Source organism: Blastomyces gilchristii (assembly GCF_000003855.2).
Source record: "Blastomyces gilchristii SLH14081 genomic scaffold supercont1.4, whole genome shotgun sequence".
In the NCBI taxonomy this organism is placed as follows: domain Eukaryota; kingdom Fungi; phylum Ascomycota; class Eurotiomycetes; order Onygenales; family Ajellomycetaceae; genus Blastomyces; species Blastomyces gilchristii.
This window is the reverse complement of record NW_003101679.1, coordinates 4,205,411-4,224,504: the sequence shown is the minus strand read 5'-3', so window position 1 is coordinate 4,224,504 and position 19,094 is coordinate 4,205,411. Positions and strand designations below refer to the sequence as shown.

Below are 19,094 nucleotides of genomic sequence, written 5' to 3'. Positions count from 1 at the left end.
AAAATACATATATTCTGAGTATGAAGTGTTGTGTTGAAAACTGCTACTATGATTTTGAACATGAGAATGATTTGCTAATTTTTCAATCATGATCATGTCTAGTCACTCAACACCTTGATCTTGCTATTAAAACATCTATTCAGTTATCAGAGACTATAGTCAAAGCACTGAGTGTATTTTTCAGTGACTTCTGACAACTTCTGACAACTTCTGATCTCTTGACAATCTCATACAGCACATCAACTTGTGACAACTGTATCATTGATGAGTCAAGATATCAGAACTCTGAATTCAAGCCTCTATAAAGGCCTTCATTTCTCAACTGTTTTGCTGTAATGTTCTGACAATGTGAGATAATTTTGACTGTCTTTTCTGCTGATTATAAGGCATTGTAGACAGGTGCTGTGAGTCACAGCAGTTCAATCATGAATAAGCTTGCAGGGTATTGATATCAGTATCAGTGATCTCAAATTCTGAAGAAGTATCAATAGATTCAAGCTCTGTTAAGTCACTGTCTGATGTGTCATATTCATCATCTACATTGTTGAGAGACTGTAGTGATTGTAGAGAGAATTCATCTTCAAGTGATGAAGAATATTGACTGAAGCATGTCTGACATTGAGTGTCTTGAGATTCAAAAGACACACTGTCTTTTGTCAATGATTGTGACATGATGAGAAGAAGTAGTGAGTTGTAAAATAGCAGAGATGATAGCAGAATGACTGAGAATTCAAAAAATATCAGTTTGATGATGATCAGACAGATATTTAGAGTAGATGTATGATTTCAAAGTCAATTGAATATTTTGTATGAGTGGAGTTGATTTTCCATACATGATGAAACTGTTTCTTCTCAGACTCTCTATGAGATATTAGGTTGCGAGCATGTGTGAAGTCTCTTATTGGTCCAGAAGTTAGCAGGACTTGGCAGAAGTCTAAAGGAGTTTAGTTGGTCGCGCTAATCCGAAAATATCGAGAAGAGAGGCTGAGCATGCTGAGATAAGTTATTCCAAGCTCCTGGTGATAAGATCATGTGATCCATTATCGCGCCCTGATTAATTATTACTAGCGTATTATAAACAGGAATTAATTGGATCGAACTGGTCGTAATTTAAAATATTTCAATACAAATGCCGTATTTTTTTTAAACCACTCTCCAAAAAGCGTCGAAATATGGAACTCCAAAAAGAAAAAGGAGGAAATGGCACCGTAAGACCGTGTGGTCAATATCGAATGAACCATCCGGCTTCTCACCTCTGAGGGCATGAAGCCGCCCTTCCAGAAGCTCTACAGCTTCAGACGACACTCAGCAGGCAATGCTACCACCCTAGGACCAATATTTTACCTCCGATCACCGTGTTCGAACGCAATTGTCCTCGCAAGACCAAAGAGATCATTCTCATCCTCCATCCGCAGTTCCAACAAGATGACCATTCCGGACAACTCCGTCGCAGCAGCGATCATAAAACCTCCCCACGAAAATCAACCCGACTACTCCACCTGGAGCCAATCGAGTCTCATATCCCGCATCGCAGAGCTGGAACGCCAGCTAAATTCCCAAAACCACAGCAACAGCACCAGCGATGATCGCACGGGTGCAGATGCAGTAGCCAACAGAGGACGTCCAAGTAACAAGCCCGCAGACGTGCCCGCAGTTCTCCGCTCCCCATCTTCATCATCCTCATCGTCCTCCTCCTCCGCCTCACGTCGCTCCACTAAGAAATCCCGCGACATTGACCCCTCAAAATATAACATGCGCTTTATCGCGCTGAAATTCGCCTATCTGGGTCAAAGATACAATGGCTACGAACACGCTAATGGCAATACCACGCCTCTGCCGACTATTGAGGAGGAGTTATGGAAGGCGCTGAGGAAGGCGCGGTTGATATTTCCGCAGGCGGTGGAGGGGGAAGGGGTTGGGAGTGAGGATGATATGGGAGGTGTAAATGCGGAACAGGACAGGGGAGATGGACGAGCATATAAGATTGATTGGACTGGCTGTCAGTATTCGAAGTGTGGGAGGACAGATAGAGGGGTTAGTGCGTTTGGGCAGGTTGTTGGGATTAGGGTGCGGAGTGCGCGGCCGAAGAAGAGGGTCGAGGTGAAAAGTGACGGTACTGGTACTGATGTCGGCGCAGTAGTAACTACTGCAGAGGTTTCCGCTGGTGCTTCTACTAATGTCTACGATAGCGGGGTGGAAAGTCCCCTCGGTGGATTATCATTTTCTGGCTCAGAAAATTCTGATACCGAAGACGACTGGGACGACATTGCAGATGAGTTGCCTTATATAACTATTCTGAACAGAGTGTTACCAGAGGATATCCGCGTGTTAGCATGGTGTCCGAACCCGCCCCCGGATTTTGATGCCAGATTCTCCTGCCGCGAACGCCGATATCGTTACTTTTTTACGCAGCCAGCGTTCTCTCCAACGCCGGGTCCCCTAGGCTTCCTGAAACGAGGACGGCAGGAGCAAGGTTCAGAGCGGAGCCCCAATGGAGCGCACACTGAGCAACCTAGAGAAGGATGGTTGGATATCGAAGCGATGCGTGAAGGCGCGAAATATCTGATTGGATCCCACGACTTCCGAAATTTTTGCAAAGTAGACCCGAGCAAGCAGATAACAAACCATGTGCGGCATATCTATCATGCCGATATCGAGCTGCTCGACCCCAAAACAAAACCTTTGTCATATTTGGGACAGCCCGGATTCCGTCCCTTGAAATCCGAGCATGATAGAACAACGGCAAATGAGTCGACATGGGACACATCGACGTCCAATATTAAAATATATACCATCACGATTCACGGATCTGCTTTCCTCTGGCATCAGGTCCGACACCTAGCCGCGATACTGTTCTTGGTAGGCCAGGGACTTGAGCCTCCGTCGATCATACCAGAGCTACTGGACGTAGAGAGGAATCCTCGTCGGCCCACGTATGAGATCGCATCGGACGCACCGCTGGTTCTCTGGGATTGCGTATTCCCCGATGAAAGCAGTGGGAGCAGAGAAGATGCGATGAATTGGGTCTATGCGGGCGATTCACGGACAGCAAAAGTTGGAAAGGGGGATAACAACAAATTTGGCCAAGGGAGTATGGTTGATACGCTCTGGAGGGTGTGGAGACAGCGGAAGATAGATGAGATATTGGCGGGTGAGCTTCTCGATCTTGCTGTGAGCCAAGGTGACAAGAGCGCGCTTACTCGGGGCAGGTTTAAGAACTCTACCCCAGACCTGGAAAATAGAAGTCAGAAGGTGTTTTATGGAGGTAATGAAGGGAAATTTGGTGGGAAATATGTGCCCCTGATGCAAAGGCGCAGGCTTGACCCAGTGGAGGTGATCAACGCGAGATACACAAAACGACCAGGGAAGAAAACTATTGCACAGGTCAAAGGACAGGATATCTCTAACGTCGATCCTTAGCGTAGAATCCACTCACATTTTATTCCCACTTAGATTATTAATGCCCTTGGATTGGTGTCTCTTTGTGAGTGTCGAGCTCCCACGCGTCAACAAACTGTGGACAAAACTGTAGAATGACTGAGAACGAGTCAGGTGTCAATTTGGATCGTAAAGGCATTTACGGGCTCCTTTCCAGACATCTTCAAGAACAGATCGTCGGGGCAGTAGATTCTGTTGATCTCTAGCATTAAACGCAGTCCCCCGAATTGACGAGACAATTAGTATGCAGAATATGTATGATGGCTTACCGGGAACACCACAACTACGTTTGACTCCCCTTCCACAATGATGGCGAGGTAGAACTTCACTTCAAAACCCTTGAATGCCTCATGGATCACAATATCCTGTATTTGTGTAGTAGGAATAAATCGTGTCGAGGCGGTTGAGAGGTAAGTTGCGGAGGAGGTTGAGGTTTGAACTCCGAGCCCGCGAATGACTAGCAGTGATTCCTCTGGACCATAGATGTAAGTTAGCCATTGGAGCAAATACGCAGCCTTGATTTCATGCCATAAACCTAAAATGTAGTAGAAATTTAGAGAGAAGGAAATGAGAAGAAACCAACCAGTATACCCCCTGCGAAAAATGATGTACACAAGCATCGCGCTCACAGGACAGACAAGCTGCCATTGCTGCCGATCCGCAATACGACAGGCGAGAGCTCCAATACTACTCGACCACACGGCTTCCCAGCGCATAATCCCATCATCGAAAGTTAATATGTAATCGCGAATTAACGCTCCGTTGACGAGCAGCACGAATGTGAAAAGGAGGACCCGGAGTAGAACTTCGAGGGCGAAGAGGGCCTTTGAGGTGATCGTGGAGCGGACGGAGACATTGGAGACGGTGAAGAGGGCCGTCGTTGGCGAGGGACGCTCTATAGAGAGGCGGGCGGGCATCGAGCAGGCTTATGATACTCTAGAAGTGTAGATGTGGATGTGGTTCTATCCATGAATCTATCCATCAAGATTCGCACTGGTTTGAAAGTTTCGGGCGAGAGCTTCCAAGGAGCTCCAGATCACGTGACATTAGGCGTGTCCCGACCGACCAAGGCTTCTATTCAGCGCGTCCCGAAAACAAACAAGCAATGTTTTCTTCAACACTCCCGGAATGACCTGCCTTGTCCTATGATTTGCTGAGACCTAGACACGTTCACAAGGCGATTCTCTGTTTGCAAAATCACCACCCATTTTTACAGAACACACGTTTGAGATCCCAATCCACCGCTGCTTTCCCCCCTCTTACCCTTCTCAGCTCTCTTATTGATGGTCTTTGGTATTGTCTATCTATTTTTGTCTACATTATTAACCCCATAATCCTGATTTAAAACATGCCTCGTTCGTATTCAAGATCACCATCGCCATGGCAAGAAGATAGGAGGCGAAGCAGATCCCCGCGACGGAGAGGCGACGGAGACGGAGACGGAGACCGAGATAGGCCTAGGCGTCGCGAAGGCGGATTTCGCTGGAAGCAAAAGCGTCGGACAGATGATGACAGGCGGGTAGACGAGCAAAGGGGTTTAGAACGGGGATACAGAGACACAGAAAGGGGAAATGAAAGAGAGAGAGAAAGAGAAGGAGGAGGAGACCGCACCAGATCACCTACTCGAGGTGGCAGACGGGATAGAAACAGAGATTTCGACCCGGACGGGGACAGGAGAAGATATGACGGTAACAACAGCTACAGGGATAGTAGATACAGGGCAACTGATACTACTACTGCACCAGCGAGTAGTACTGGCGACAGACGCGAGGAACAGGATAGAAAGGGAAAGAAGAGGGAGAAAAGGGAGAAAGACAAGAAGGCTGCAGCTGTTTCGGCGCCGACGGAACCTATGATAATTGTCAACGTGAATGACAGATTGGGCACGAAAGCAGCTATTCCGTGTCTTGCATCAGATCCAATCCGTAAGCCGCGTTCCCCCATTTGCAATTCGGATTGGGCCGTGGGGTGCGGTGGGGTGTGGGATGATGGAGGGGGATGATTCATTTTCGAATGCCGGATTTGTTCGGTGTTTTCCATTTTTTCCCTTACTTTTTTTATTTCGTTTTAACTAACTATCTGTTCTTTTTTTCGTTTTTACATATATAGGACTGTTTAAAGCTCAGGTTGCCGCACGCATCGGACGAGAACCCCATGAAATCCTCCTTAAAAGACAAGGCGAAAGACCCTTCAAGGATCAGCTTACATTGGAGGACTACGGGGTCGGCAACGGGGTGCAGCTTGACTTGTAAGTTTTATTTTTATTTGTCCTTCGATGTTTGCTTCTGCTTTTGTCCCGCAAGCACGTGGGACAGCTGTGCTGCCTTGGCTTGACGACGTATAACTGACAATATTTTCTGAAATAGGGAAGTGGACACGGGAGATTAGCATTTCATGATGATTGCATTCTGTTCTGCGCAGCGCGTAGGCTTTTTGTATATTAGATTTTCCCCTACGGGCTCGTTTGGACCTAATGGAGACCTTGGATGCGGGAAATTCGCCTATTCGAGTTGGGCCCAGTAACAAACAAGGCCAATCTGAAACCATGATGATTGATTGCTGTTGCTTTCTGACCAGATATGATCAATGTCCTTTGACCTCTGGTGACACTCGAGGGTATACCCGCCCCCCCTCCTTCTCTGAGAACCATGACACTGGTTTCATGTATCTAACCGGGAGGAGGAGAGGATACCACCTATGGACATGCCTACACTGGTTAGGTAACTTGATACGAAACAGATAGAGGCGAGAGGGGGAATATACGCCGTTCAGGCAAATATGATCACGATCTGTTGCTGCTCTCTCTCTAGGTATCAGCTTTACCTGTTTGCTTCCGATCTCTGGTAAACGAGGGTTTGTTCTGGAGAGTACAGCATTTGTGTCTCTAGCCTGTTTTTTGTTTGCCATACCACTAGGGTGTGGTGGTTCATTCCTCTGTGTGTATGTGATTAATATCACTACGTCTTCCATGTCACTTTTTTCACTTGTCTCACTTTTCTCTCTCCCTTGTATTCGGCACTTTTTCATCTCTCTTGGATCTCAGCCAGCTAGGGAAGTGCGGGGGAAACCGGTGCTTACCTCAGCGACCACTGCGGGGCCCGGCCAGATCCCGTGACCTGAGTTTTTGCCGACCGAACTTTTGGATTTTTTTTTAAGAAAGATTTACTTTTTTCGGATTTTTGGATTTTTCGTGCTTTTGGTGTCATTGATTGAGCCCAGCAACCTTGGTTCCATCCAGCCGCCGTGGTTGGAGCAGGAGATCCACCCAGCCAACCGATTTGGGTCATTTTTTCCTTCAAGTCTCCCCGACTCTTCGAAATCTCTCTCCGTCTATCTCTCCCGTCAAATGTGCTAAAACTTCTCATCATGCCCTCTTGATCCTTTCTCGCTGCCTGTCCACCATGAATTAGTTCGTCCTGCTCGCCTCCTAGCCCTTGCTTGTCCCGAAGGTCGGCCCCTTCCCCATTATCAGCCATTGAAGGATCGGCTAGCAGAAAATATCGTCTTCACCTTCAGGCTGTTTTGTGTCGGTTCACATATAAACAACCATTTTCCTCCTACCCGGCCGCCCCACGACCCTCACTTCTATTCGCCCTCTTTTTAATTGATCATATATCGATTTCTCACTCCTTCTCTCGATGGTAACCGATAATCGTGGCATCCAACATGGTTAGGAATATTATTGTGCTCGGAGGCTCGTCCCATCCACATCTTAATAAGACGATATGTGAGCACCTCGGCATTCCGATGGCCAATGTGCTGCTGTCGAAATTCTCCGTCGGCGAAACTCGAGTGGAAATCAACGAGTCTGTACGTGGCAAGGATGTGTATATTATTCAGTCAGGTGGAGGCAAGGTCAACGACCACTTGATGGAGCTCCTAGTCATCATTTCAGCTTGCAAAACTGCTTCCGCAAAAAGAGTTACAGCTGTTCTCCCTCTGTTTCCTTACTCCCGTCAGAGCGATATCCCCTACAACAAGACTGGTGCTCCCCTCGTCAAGTCTTCCATCCCCAGATCCGATACCACTCCTAATTACACATTCGAGAGCACGCCACCGACCCCGCATGCTGGAAAATCCGAAAGCATGGGCCTGGTAAATGGCATCGATGGTTTACAAAGGGGACTCACCCAGGTCCAGATTGAGCAGCATGAAATGTCTTCCAGCGGTAGCCCTCAGAAGGCCCGTTTTGGCCATTACGCCAACGGGCCGCTAAAGCGCAGCGACACAACGGACTCCACCAAGTCGGATACGAGCAATCGAAATCGGAATTCTACTATTATACCTCCAACCAACGGCATTGTGAACAACGATGAGATCGCGAGTGTAGCGTCGAATTCGTCGAAACTTAGCGCTTTCCACCCACGTCCCGGATACCGACAGTGGGTTGCCCAGGCGGGCACCCTCGTGGCGGACCTCCTCACATGTGCTGGCGCAGATCACATTATCACTATGGACTTGCATGATCCCCAGTACCAAGGGTTCTTTGATATCCCGGTTGATAATCTTTACGGTCGACCATTGTTAAAGAAATATATCACGGAGAATATCCCGAATTACAAGTCAAGCATTATCGTCAGCCCTGACGCTGGAGGAGCGAAACGGGCCACCGCGATAGCTGACTCGCTTGGAATGGACTTTGCATTGATTCATAAGGTATATCCAGATTAATATATATATATTTTCCCAGCGTTTTGCTTTTATTTTCCTCTTCATTCCTTCCTTTGGACGAACGTTGTTGATACAGACTAACAATTTCACCTGTCTACTCCCCTCTGGATACGAACAGGAACGTCGCCCAACCAGAATCACAGACCGCCAGAACGCAACCATGATGCTAGTGGGTGATGTCAAAGATCGAACTGCCATCCTGATTGACGATCTTGCGGATACTTCTAATACTATCACGCGGGCCGCAAAACTTCTGAAGAAAGAAGGCGCTTCGCGGGTATATGCGCTTGTCACACACGGAATCCTTAGCGGAGACGCTATTGAGCGAATCAATGCTAGCGCACTGGATAAGGTGGTCGTTACAAACAGTGTGGCGCAAGACGAACACCGAATTCGTTGCCCAAAATTGGAAGTACTCGAGGTTGGCCATGTATTTGCTGAGGTGCGTTCTGGCTCTTTCCAACTCTTACTTTTACTTTTAGCAATTGCGTTTTTTAACAAGGACTTTTTTCTCATTTGCTATAGGCTATACGTCGTGTCCACCACGGGGAAAGTATCAGTGTTCTCTTCCAATACGACTGACCCGGATAAACTCAATTATTCTTCCGTTTCTTTTGGGGTTGTTATCCTCCCCCATTTTGCTTGCCATTGCTCTTTCCCCTCGAGTAGGAGAAAAAGAAACTATCATCTATTTTCTTTTCTTTCTATTTCGCCCCCTGCACATATCACCATGAGATAATTAATCATTTGATGGAACTTATAATAGAGTCCTAAAAGCACAAAAACAAACCCAAAACCTAAAGCACTAAAACACGCCCCAATGCCCTCCTAAACCTCCTGTGTTTTCGGTGCTTGATTTGCATCAAAACTAGGTGGGTAATGGGAAGTCAACTGCCACACAGGCCAATTTTCATCGCCGGAATATATCTATATATATTTCTCAGGCTGGCAAAGCCATGTCCCTATCCCGATCCTTTCTGCTCAAATGGCTCACAGCACCGAAGGATTAATTCATTCATTGGCTAACATACGCACGACTGATTGATTGATCGATTAATTGACTAACTGGCTTATTGATTCTTGATTCCACTGCCCACTGATTGATGATGATGCACATCCTTTCGTTTTCTCCTGCACAACGCAAAAAAAATTAAAAAAAATAAAAAAAAGAAAAAAAAAAAGAGGCAACTAAAATTTACTTCAATTCTTTCTTCTTTCTTACTTCCCATTCCCCCCCCCCATCTTGCCGCTTTTCTATCTTATCTTATCTACAAATGCCCATATTGCCCATTTTATAACAATTGATATTAATAGAGTGGTGAGGTATCGTGTCGGGTAGTTTGAAATTCCTCATACCAAGTGCTGGATATTGGGGTCTACATCCATTGTTTCAATCGATCATTCGAGTTCTGAATTTTCCGAATAGCCTTTTTTCCTATCTGTACATCTGGGTACATACATTGATTTTTATCTCGCCTGTCGAGTTCATCTCTTTCTTATTTCTAAATTCTTTTTCCCCTTACTGTGTGTTGATGTTCTCATTGCTCTTCTTTCATTCTACACTCATTCCTTTTTTTTCTGATCTTTCGGATCTTTCGGATCTTAACTAAAAACACGCATTGAGTATTTTATTGCCACTCCAACATTTGCTTTAATTGAGAGTTAATTCAAAATCATGATTAATTCTGCTTAAATAAAATCTGAACTAGTAATATTCAATTTTCATCTGAAATATAAAAGAAAATAACATCTTTCTATATTTTACAGAGCTTACTTTTCATTTTGACTGTATTTTAATATTTGATAATGGGAGTTTTATTCAATCTACAAAGACTGAAATGGAGCTCTGCAGTGGAGCAAGAAAATAAAGAGAGTGAATGAAGATGAACATGCACATGATTCCGCCTGCGGCAATAGTGCAGATAGTTGAAACGCTTGCTGAGGGAAATAGACGGGTGTAGTAGAGGTGTCACGGCTAGCTGCTAGAGAGCTGGAATAAGGTACCCAATGGGAATATATACATCATATATGACCTCCCATGGAGACTTCATCACCTGGGAGCTTGCACTAAATACAACGAACTCTGGCAGGTTTGGTAAACCAACCGTTGCCTGTATTGGAAATCAATCCAATTTTCAGCTTAACTCAACTTTCAAACACTATGTCAAGGTAAATTGGTCAAGGGGAAAATTATCATCGTTCGTTCTTGAAAGGAAGCATTACACCAAACCGTGATGTAATAAAAGTTTGCTGAATAGTATCCCCCCTTTCACCTCTCAAACTAATCCATCATCAGTAAACTCCCTCCACAGAAACAACCTTATCCTCGTGCTGGGCATGGAGGAAAATGGTGTACAGCCGAGCCACAAGTCTCCCACATGTTTCTTTATATTCTCTGGACGTACAGGATAATAAGGCCTCTCTAACTATATACCATTGGTGGGAACCGCTTTTTAAACTGTATATCCCCAGAAGGTTTAATCCAAAGCAACCAGGGAAACATAGTACACTAGAGACCATATTCATTCTCCTCATATTTCCAGACTCTGCGACAGGAACAACGGTCAACAGTCTCCTAGTTCTTTGATCAGAATAATGCTGGAAAGGAGCTGATTGTGAAATACTGACGCATTGGACAGTACGACTGATTCAGTACTGAGAGTGCTGAGAACTTGGAGGAGAAACGCCTGCACAAACAGGACATAACCCAGGAAGGTCCTGGTCTTGAATATCAAGAACTCTTGGAAGATCTCTAAGATATCCGCTCGGGGGAACACATAGCGTCTGGTTTGGACGGGCGAATGCTGCGTTGCATCGCTGGTAATCATAGGCATAGAGGTGGTCGCAAGCCTGGTAATGGTGACACCGTTGATCACACATATTTATTCGAGGCTAGATAAAGGATCACTTTTGTAGTGCCAGGTATTAACTGAGGCCTAATCCTAGCATATCCAGGCCTATATTAAGGTTTATATCTAAGTATCTATAAATCAGCACTGAAGAAGTCTGAGAGAATATTTCTCTTCTCTTTTCTTCTTCAGGGATTAATTCTATTTATATCTACAATACTCCGTATATCTTTACTTGGTAACTACCACCTCTACCACCACCACCGCCTCTAACGCCCCGCAGCCCCCCCCCCCCCTATCACTTCCACCTCATCTTACCACTCACTCTCTTACCACCTCTACCCCCTCTACCATCACTACTGCCTCTATCACCCCTCTCTATCACCTTTTCCACTCTCTAGCCTCTCTATCATCATCACTATCTCTACTGCTCTGCAGTCTTTTCTATCACTTTCACTATCTCTACTCCTCTCTTACTATCTCTATCACATTTTGATCTCTGTGTTTATAGTATATACTGCTAAATACTCTGTAATAAAATCTCATGTGATGTCATGTGCATCTCTTTGAATTCATGAATGAGATTGAATAGCTGACTCTGCAGTCTGTACAGCTCTGATCAATCTGATAATGGTGATAGAGGTGATACAGAGTGGAAGAGAGTAGTAGAAGGAGTAGAGGCGGTGGTGGTGGTAGAGGAGGTAGGGAGTGGAAGGGGTGGAAGGGGTGGTAAGAGGGGTGTAGGGGTAGAGAGTGAAAGTGGTAGAGGGGGCGCGAGCATTTGATGCTTGTGTGGAATTAAGCCTTTACACTGAAAAGAGCCATTTGACACATTTGTCAATATAGACTCCCGTACTAGCTTTCACCACTGAAAAGGCTGAATGAATTTATCCGTTCTCCATCCATACCTTACACCGTAGCCAATCGAGCAGCTACTATGCCGGAGACATCTGGAGAATCAGCAGTAGATGCTGTGCCAACTTTCGAAAGCTTTCCCAAACATCCCAAGCGCGTCATTTTACGACTTCGTGTGAACGAATTCGATGGTCGTAACCCAACAGAGTTTGACCATGCTATCATGGCATATCTAGCATCTGCTGGACGCCCTGTCGATGAACTCACGCAAAGAATCCATCACTCGCATATCGAACCTTTCCAACCCCCAGAGATGAAGCAGAGGTCATTTCATATAGTTCTGGATATTGAAAAAGATATGCTCAGTGATCCAGACTTTGAGAGAGTAGAGCACGAAGTTCACCGTGTTCACCGAGCTAAGAATGGTACATTGTATGGATATCACGCCCTAATTTGAGAAATTCAACTAAATCTCTGAACAGTAAAGTCAATCGCATTTCGAATCCAGCCGAAGAGCAGAACTTTGTGCGACAGATGCGACTTTTCACGGACACTTTCTATCCGTGGGCAAAATAATGACGCTCATCCCGGACCCATGAGGGCTCCAGGGCGAATTTGTAGCCGTCATGCCTGTTTTTTCTATCGGGGGGAAAGGGGTTGTACTTAGGTTTGCTGGCTGGTAGTACAAATGTATTGAAAAGATGCAAAATGGTTTTCTCTCGTGAGGCGATTGGTTTCGTTAACTTAGTTATTATGTAGATTGATAAATCTTTTAATAAAAAAAATTTTACTCTCTGTTTTAAAATTTTATTATTATTATTCTGCTTGTATGTGTGAAAGCTGATTTGTAAATAATTCTTAATATAATTAATCTATTTTTCTTACATGGTTGTTGTTATATTTGATTATAAATAAAAATGATGAGAAGATGTTCCCTTTCGTTTTCAAAAATAGAAACATGCCATGGATATGGAGCACCCAGTCTCAAATGTTTGCTGGAGGGAAACTTTGAGGAACAGATATCTCACACACCAAACACTTGCGCACAGTTTCACTGTGGAGCATAGATGCCGCGCAGTGGAATAGAGCTGTGTAGTCCAACGTCTGTCCGAGAGTGCTGTCGCGTCAAAAGGACAGAACAGCCGAGTTTTATATGCCAGGACATCTCTTGATAGGTTTAGGTTTCCTTTCCATGATTTAAAACCTCAAAATGCCCATGGTGATACGGTTGTGTCAAGGATGGATAGGGCCCTTATATCCAATCGCAAAGGATCGTGGCTCGCAGATGTGATGTCAGGGCAGCGAAATGCTCGGCAACGCTTCTGTGGCTCTGGGCTTGAAAATCCTCACGCAGGCCCAGTTCTTCAGCGACGCTCATAGGCTCTATAGATGAACTCTCCCTTCCGCGACCGTGGGTGGGTGGTGGAATCCAGGGCGGGATCCAGGCGCCCTGGTCAGTTGGTCAGAGTGCAGGACGGACGGACGAGGGGCATTTGATTTGCATTGGTGAGGGAGGGGTTTGTGAAGCCGAATGATTGGCATTTGCTGGGTCGCGCGACGTTCATGGTGAAGGATGCAAAAAATTCCTGCTTCTCCTTGCAAACAGGGAATGATAAAATGAATCTGCGATTTGCAGCTCGCATCCGTTTTTTTTTTTTACGCCTTTGCCTCTCAGTCCCTCACAGTGGATAAAATCCGTAACGTTAACTACATAAGTCGGTCCAATTCGGCTCCATTGTCGTCATCGATCCTGCCATCTCATCTCGCTACCTTAATCTCATCAAGCTCAAACCAACTTCATATATACCCGCGATTCCCCGTGAAATTTGCTATTCTTCTTTTATCCTCCACGAGAAACTACTACATAAGTTTAGTTGCCAATAGACAAGCACTATCGTACGCAGCAGAAGATCTCGACTACACGATTTCGTCTCTACACTATCCCCTAAGACAGACCAGGTTCTCCTATCACCTCTAAATTTTTAACTACTTCTATACTACTACAGCCATTCAAACATGTCGAACCGTCCAATCTTCGTAGCGACTCATCCTCGCGCATGCTCCACAGCTTTCGAAAGAGTATTTTTTGAACTACTCCCCAGTTTCATCATGGACGTTCTAATTCGCAACTAACCTGAATCTCTAGGTCTTCATGCAATGTCGTGATACTCTCCAATGTGTCCATGAACCCTTCGGGGATGCGTTCTACTTTGGCCCGGAAAGGCTGAGCAGCAGATACGAGGATGATGAGAAGGCTAGAATTGAAAGCGGCTTTGCCGGTTCGACATATCAGTCAATATTTGACAGGCTTGAGAGCGAAGCATCTGAGGTTTGACCCTTTTTCTGGTCCCTGAGAAAATTGGTTCTTACCTTTTCTTGCTCCTCTTTACATTACACAAATATATCATTTCACTGTTTTCGGTGCGATTCGGTGCTTCTTGTTTACCTGGGGATAAACCCACGGTCGAAGCCTATTATCGATACCACGGGTCACTATCTTCCTCGCCATCCTCCCTTGCGATGTTTGGTCATCCATGTCATCGATATCGAGAAGCCGTTTTTCCTCCCCCGAAACTGTTTGATTTCCCAAAAGTCCTCCTTGATCCTTCGTGTATTTAGCGCAAGAGCTTTGACACATGCCCTACTATAATGCGCTCAAACACAGTTGAACCTAGATGGCGTGCATCCCGCACTCAGCGCACTCAACCATTACTATATACTTACCGCACTATAGGGAAAACGCCTTTTTATCAAGGACATCATTCACTACCTCGTTCCCCCAAGCGGAAAGCCCGCCAGCATCGCTCCCTCCTTACTGAGAATTAAACGCGGTGTGGGCACGGAGGATGGAAATGCTGTCGACCCCGTGGGTGTGTTGGCCGTGGAACCAAGTTCCAATGCCAATAAGAACACCCCTTATCCGTATGATACGCCTGCGGAGGTCGACAATCCGACCGTTGTTCCGGCTGCACTGCTTGCCAAGTTCCATTTCACTTTCTTGATCCGTGACCCCCATTACAGCATCCCATCCTATTATCGATGTACGATCCCACCGTTGGACGACATCACGGGCTTTTACGACTTTTACGAATCTGAGGCGGGCTACGACGAGGTCCGCCGTGTTTTCGACTACCTGCGCAAAATACAGCTTGTCGGTCCGCATGATGCCAATGGAAACGGGGTTGCAAATGGCGCATCAAATGGAGCCTACACAAACGGTAACGACGTCAATGGAAGCACCGCACCAGAAAATAATAAAAGAACTGAGATTTGTGTCATTGATGCGGACGATCTGCTGAATGATCCTACTGGCATAATCAAGCGCTACTGCAAGAGCGTCGGAATAGATTACACTCCCAAAATGCTGACCTGGAATACCGAGGAGGATCATCGAATTGCCAATGAGGCATTCGAGAAATGGAGAGGGTTCCACGAAGATGCCATCCGCTCAACTGAACTAAAAGCTAGAAGCCATGTAGGTTTTGTTATTATTATTCTTCTTCTTCTTGTTATTATTCTCATTATTTAAACCCCGCCTTGCAAAATATCATATATATATAAACCAAGCAGGGTATATACCATTGGTTCTTCTGACTGACAACTCTATTTTATCGACTAAAGCAGAAAGCACGCAAAACCGAAGCCGAATTCGACCAAGAGTGGCGTGAGAAGTACGGCGAGAAGGGAGCAAAAATCATCCGCTCCGCCGTCGATCGCAACATGGCTAACTATCGCTATATGAAGAAATTCGCCATGAAGGCTTGAAAGAGAATATCCGTTTGGCAGTATTTCGCTGGGAAACATGGATTTTCTTTCCTTCTTGCTTTTTACCTCAACGCACCTCCCCTGGTTAACTCCCTTCCCATTTTATTTTATCCTTCAAATATTCATATTTTCTTTTCTTTTCTTTTTCTTTTCCTTTTCTTTCTTTCCCTTTCTTCTCAAGCCCTGGGTGTCAAACTAGCTCTCCAGTTACGCAAACGGACACTCGAGACGTGCATGTGTGATCCCTTCCTATAACTACGATTGCTAAACTCAAGACACATGGGAGGCTATCTGCGGACAAGTCTTGCGCGTGCTCTTCTCTGGCCTCGTTTTTATCCCTCTCCGCGGTTCCACCCTTACCTTCATTTCCTTGTCCTTGTTCTTCTTTTCCAATTTCCCCCTTCTGTATCTGCCACGCTCGCCAATCCGTCGAAGCGACGATTAAAAAGCTGGCTGGGCCGTGGCAACCCTACATTTTCGCCATTCCGCTCTCGTCCCTCCCTTTCGTACAAGTAGTGATGATTTCTCCTTAACTTTTACTTGCCCGATTTTTAAACGACGCCAATGCCTTTATATCATGCTCTGGAGCATGTCGCGTCTATTGTTGATTGCTTAGTATGCGTAGAGTAGCTAGTGTGTAAATCATAGTGCGTAGGTACAGTTAGTTATGTTTCACGATATTTCAATTGAACCCCTTCTAGCTGCAGAAGCTATGGGGATTGCAGTATATAGATTACTTTGCGCGCGGAGCTATGTACAGGGTATAGGATCAAGGAGGAAGAAAAAAAAATATAACAATTGAGAATCTCCCATTCACATATATGTGTCTCAGGCTATGAAAACAAGTCTTTTTATATATATATAAGGTAACTATAGAAATCCCGAACTCCGGATAAACCGTCACTCGCCCGACAACACGAGACAACTAGACTGCCAAGGAACGCAGCTGGCCAAAGGGGCCAAGGACATAAATGAAAAGATAGATATGAACAAAAGAGAACCAAAAAACCGCCAATGCGGCAACTGAAACCTTTCTAGTTCCTAAGATGTGTGAATGCGTTTAGCGGAGAGGAGGCACGGAAAAAAGAGCACTGCCGAGTTAAGGGATAAAATATGGTGTGTGGTCAGTGGTGGTCAGGGCGGTGGTGAGAGGGAGGCTGGGTAATGTAGAAAGACGTTCGAAGAACAGTGATCAAAGAGTCCCGGATATGCCAGGTATGAGCCCTAGAGACATACTCAGGTATAGGTAGGTTGATCATGGGGAATCGATTCCAGACCGGGGTGCTTCCATGTCGTTGTGAATAAACCTTGCCAAACACTCACAAAGGGCAAGCCGTTTAAAAACAAAAAAATAAAAGGAGTACGCAGTAAGCAACAGTCAAGCAAGGAATTCATAAGACAGTGCAGTGGTAGTTCATGTTTCCACGTAGTCAGAACAGAGAATATAGTCAAAGAGTTCAACAATAACCTATAACAGATACGAACGGCATGCGTAGGAGATAAAAAAAAAAGAGGAGTAAGAATGCAGGGAACGATGAGGGAAATGGATCATCCATCATCCACAGCCCAGTAACTCAAAATAGCGTTCAAACAATCCGCCAAATGAAAACAAAAATGAAAATAAAGAAAGAAAATAACAAAAGACGAAGCCAAAAGCAAAAACTCCATTGCTCATTCAGGTAATTAGACGGCACTGTAGCCGCCCCGCGGTCCAGGGCCTTGTACGGTGGTAACCACTTTCCGGCCCCAATCCTTCAAAATATAAGGGATATCACGAATGGTGTCGCCATGTGGAAGGAGATCCCAGCCACGCGCGCCGTATCGGTTGTAGTTCAACCAGGAGCCGAAGATAAGATACGCAGCGGTGCAGAGGAAGACACTGCAAAAACCCACTGTTAGTCCCATCGCGATATATATGGAGTTTATGGCGAGGGTGGGGAAGCAAGTATTCTGTAGGTGGTAATGAAGTGGGCAAGGGATAGCTCGAAGTATAGACACTGCGAGTACTCACATCACAATCAACCAGGTGAAAAGTCCCCAGTGATTATTCTTCTCGTTTCCACCGTCCTCGAAGTCTTCACAGGCATACTTCGTCAACCAATCCAATCTCAAGACGAACACATTATCAACCAGTCCGTAGCTCTTAAACTGAAGACTTTTCTCGTCACCCTTTTTGGTGTCGCCTGCTTTATCGTCTTTTTTATCTCCGTCGGATCCATCTTCGTCAGCCCTTTTAGTTCTCTTGCCAGACCAATCGCCTTCTAAGCCGGTGCGCTCGAGATCACACGTCATTTCTATAACGGCTTGTTGTTTATAATCCTTGCCGTTAAAGGGATATTTCCCGCCGTGGAGCTCGACCCGGAGCCCTTCATGTTGGGAATCGCTGGACTTAAGCCGCGTAACCTTAGGATCGAGGTTTCTGCCAGAATTCTGGACGTAAATACCCGCGATTGGAATAGCACCTAACACTTTGTTGTCATTCGACGATCGTTGCACTCCGCAGACTGAGGAAAAGCAGGAGCCAGGTCAGTAAAAATCACATGAAGAACAGCCAGCTGGTGAACGTCGGCAAAAGCAATGGTACAACTAACTCATTGTCCCTGACGGGCACTCTGTTTCTTTCAGCGGTTGGCATAAGTTTACGGTATATGTAGTATTGATAGTGGTTGGAGGGTGTTCAACCACGTTGTAGACCGAGTGCGGACCGGCCAAAGAACGTAGGTTCCATGATTTGCTGTCAACAACGATACGGTCACAGTCTAACGTTACTCCGTATGAGAGGGTCGGAAATAGTAGTAGAAGTGGAAGATAAGGAGCTTCTTTATTTATCTTCATGGTGATGTAAGTGTGTATGTGTGGAGGTGCGACGAAAGAGTGATGAGAGGGCGTTTCGTGCCTGGTTCAGGCAGCCAAGGGGAGGATGACCACTAGGTATACCGGTAAGAGAACGACAGCCCGCTTGTTCAAAAAGATAGTGAGATGTGTAAAGGTTCAATAAGTCTTTGTAGTGAATGCTCTCACGGCTAGAGGCTCGCAGTCGTTGTCGTCGTCGCCGTTCGTCGTTGTCTTCGTTCGTCGGATTGGTCTGGGGTTGGAGCTGCCCGACGCTTACACAAGCACACTCTAAACAAAAAAGGACTAGTGATGTCACTGGCTGAACTGGCACGTGACGCTAGAGAAAGCCAGCAAAGAGCAAAAGGAGGAGTGTCTTATTGAGATGATGACGATGATGAAGATGATTATGCCGATTGACAAGGAGGCTTGTTTAAAGCTGGACAGGCGCCGGATTAGCGTTAGTTATCTGGGGGAGAAGAACCTGGCATATCTCTGAATCAAAAGGCCTACCTTGGTTCGTAGGGCAAAATCGTCACGAGCGGGAACAAATAAAAAGATTACGCCATGAAGTTGAGCGCAACATACTCATATAATAAAAGAAATATATATATATATATATATACGTTGAGATCTGGAGGGCATTAACTGATGCAAGAAATGTTGAACACTTGAACATACATG

The 19,094-nt window shown here is 45.5% G+C and overlaps 10 protein-coding genes across 11 annotated transcripts; 5 read left to right on the top strand and 5 right to left on the bottom strand.

Moving 5' to 3' along the window:
- Window positions 1–423: 423 nt before the first annotated feature.
- Window positions 424–672, bottom strand: BDBG_16747 (uncharacterized protein; the record flags this gene model as incomplete). The annotated part of the gene is made up of 1 exon (XM_031724635.1): window positions 424–672. One exon carries the CDS (start codon window positions 670–672, stop codon window positions 424–426), a length of 249 nt encoding a protein of 82 aa, XP_031577520.1.
- A 4-nt stretch (window positions 673–676) lies between these two features.
- On the bottom strand, window positions 677–5,690 carry BDBG_03087 (phosphatidylinositol glycan, class H). The gene is made up of 4 exons (XM_002626864.2): window positions 4,022–5,690; window positions 3,708–3,910; window positions 3,437–3,630; window positions 677–3,231 (listed from the first exon to the last, which is right to left on the bottom strand). The coding sequence occupies exons 1-3, from the start codon at window positions 4,353–4,355 to the stop codon at window positions 3,556–3,558; spliced, it is 612 nt and encodes a 203-aa protein (XP_002626910.1). The 5' UTR covers window positions 4,356–5,690; the 3' UTR covers window positions 677–3,231; window positions 3,437–3,555.
- On the top strand, window positions 1,142–3,797 carry BDBG_03088 (pseudouridylate synthase 3). Its single transcript, XM_002626865.2, has one exon. The coding sequence runs from the start codon at window positions 1,264–1,266 to the stop codon at window positions 3,418–3,420; it is 2,157 nt and encodes a 718-aa protein (XP_002626911.1). The 5' UTR covers window positions 1,142–1,263; the 3' UTR covers window positions 3,421–3,797.
- BDBG_03086 (uncharacterized protein) lies at window positions 4,787–5,826 on the top strand (the record flags this gene model as incomplete). Its single annotated transcript, XM_002626863.2, has 3 exons — window positions 4,787–5,363; window positions 5,548–5,686; window positions 5,805–5,826. The coding sequence occupies 3 exons, from the start codon at window positions 4,787–4,789 to the stop codon at window positions 5,824–5,826; spliced, it is 738 nt and encodes a 245-aa protein (XP_002626909.1).
- Window positions 5,827–6,512: 686 nt separating this feature from the next.
- BDBG_03085 (uncharacterized protein) lies at window positions 6,513–6,914 on the bottom strand (the record flags this gene model as incomplete). The annotated part of the gene is made up of 2 exons (XM_031721093.1): window positions 6,513–6,574; window positions 6,605–6,914. 2 exons carry the CDS (start codon window positions 6,912–6,914, stop codon window positions 6,513–6,515), a joined length of 372 nt encoding a protein of 123 aa, XP_031577519.1.
- A 190-nt stretch (window positions 6,915–7,104) lies between these two features.
- Window positions 7,105–8,691, top strand: BDBG_03084 (ribose-phosphate pyrophosphokinase; the record flags this gene model as incomplete). Its single annotated transcript, XM_002626861.2, has 3 exons — window positions 7,105–8,094; window positions 8,228–8,551; window positions 8,635–8,691. The coding sequence occupies 3 exons, from the start codon at window positions 7,105–7,107 to the stop codon at window positions 8,689–8,691; spliced, it is 1,371 nt and encodes a 456-aa protein (XP_002626907.1).
- A 1,226-nt stretch (window positions 8,692–9,917) lies between these two features.
- BDBG_16746 lies at window positions 9,918–11,142 on the bottom strand. Of its 2 annotated transcripts, XM_031724634.1 has the most exons (3): window positions 10,738–11,103; window positions 10,515–10,684; window positions 10,049–10,390 (listed from the first exon to the last, which is right to left on the bottom strand). In XM_031724634.1, exons 1-3 carry the CDS (start codon window positions 10,941–10,943, stop codon window positions 10,386–10,388), a joined length of 381 nt encoding a protein of 126 aa, XP_031577517.1. In that variant the 5' UTR covers window positions 10,944–11,103; the 3' UTR covers window positions 10,049–10,385. The 2 variants fall into 2 exon arrangements, with proteins under 2 accessions (XP_031577518.1, XP_031577517.1); XM_031724633.1 differs by having other exon boundaries at window positions 9,918–10,684; window positions 10,738–11,142.
- Window positions 11,143–11,731: 589 nt separating this feature from the next.
- On the top strand, window positions 11,732–12,618 carry BDBG_03083 (uncharacterized protein). Its single transcript, XM_002626860.2, has 2 exons — window positions 11,732–12,245; window positions 12,296–12,618. Exons 1-2 carry the CDS (start codon window positions 11,896–11,898, stop codon window positions 12,387–12,389), a joined length of 444 nt encoding a protein of 147 aa, XP_002626906.1. The 5' UTR covers window positions 11,732–11,895; the 3' UTR covers window positions 12,390–12,618.
- A 1,211-nt stretch (window positions 12,619–13,829) lies between these two features.
- BDBG_03082 (uncharacterized protein) lies at window positions 13,830–15,578 on the top strand (the record flags this gene model as incomplete). The annotated part of the gene is made up of 4 exons (XM_031721092.1): window positions 13,830–13,892; window positions 13,960–14,142; window positions 14,548–15,288; window positions 15,438–15,578. The coding sequence occupies 4 exons, from the start codon at window positions 13,830–13,832 to the stop codon at window positions 15,576–15,578; spliced, it is 1,128 nt and encodes a 375-aa protein (XP_031577516.1).
- A 637-nt stretch (window positions 15,579–16,215) lies between these two features.
- On the bottom strand, window positions 16,216–19,092 carry BDBG_03081 (Atg27p). The gene is made up of 4 exons (XM_002626858.2): window positions 18,924–19,092; window positions 18,170–18,849; window positions 17,590–18,082; window positions 16,216–17,457 (listed from the first exon to the last, which is right to left on the bottom strand). The coding sequence occupies exons 2-4, from the start codon at window positions 18,411–18,413 to the stop codon at window positions 17,262–17,264; spliced, it is 933 nt and encodes a 310-aa protein (XP_002626904.1). The 5' UTR covers window positions 18,414–18,849; window positions 18,924–19,092; the 3' UTR covers window positions 16,216–17,261.
- Window positions 19,093–19,094: the final 2 nt, after the last annotated feature.

Coding starts and splice junctions, on each gene's coding strand:
- BDBG_03081 (XM_002626858.2), bottom strand. CDS start 18,413: ATGAAGATAAATAAAGAAGCTCCTTATCTTCCACTTCTACTACTATTT. Junction 18,083..18,169: donor GTGCCCGTCAGGGACAATGA/GTTAGTTGTACC, acceptor GCTTTTCCTCAG/TCTGCGGAGTGCAACGATCG. Junction 17,458..17,589: donor TTCACCTGGTTGATTGTGAT/GTGAGTACTCGC, acceptor GGGTTTTTGCAG/TGTCTTCCTCTGCACCGCTG.
- BDBG_03088 (XM_002626865.2), top strand. CDS start 1,264: ATGAAGCCGCCCTTCCAGAAGCTCTACAGCTTCAGACGACACTCAGCA.
- BDBG_03087 (XM_002626864.2), bottom strand. CDS start 4,355: ATGCCCGCCCGCCTCTCTATAGAGCGTCCCTCGCCAACGACGGCCCTC. Junction 3,911..4,021: donor TTTTCGCAGGGGGTATACTG/GTTGGTTTCTTC, acceptor TCTATGGTCCAG/AGGAATCACTGCTAGTCATT. Junction 3,631..3,707: donor ACGTAGTTGTGGTGTTCCCG/GTAAGCCATCAT, acceptor AGAGATCAACAG/AATCTACTGCCCCGACGATC.
- BDBG_03083 (XM_002626860.2), top strand. CDS start 11,896: ATGCCGGAGACATCTGGAGAATCAGCAGTAGATGCTGTGCCAACTTTC. Junction 12,246..12,295: donor CGAGCTAAGAATGGTACATT/GTATGGATATCA, acceptor ATCTCTGAACAG/TAAAGTCAATCGCATTTCGA.
- BDBG_16746 (XM_031724633.1), bottom strand. CDS start 10,943: ATGCCTATGATTACCAGCGATGCAACGCAGCATTCGCCCGTCCAAACC. Junction 10,685..10,737: donor TCAGTCGTACTGTCCAATGC/GTCAGTATTTCA, acceptor TCAAAGAACTAG/GAGACTGTTGACCGTTGTTC.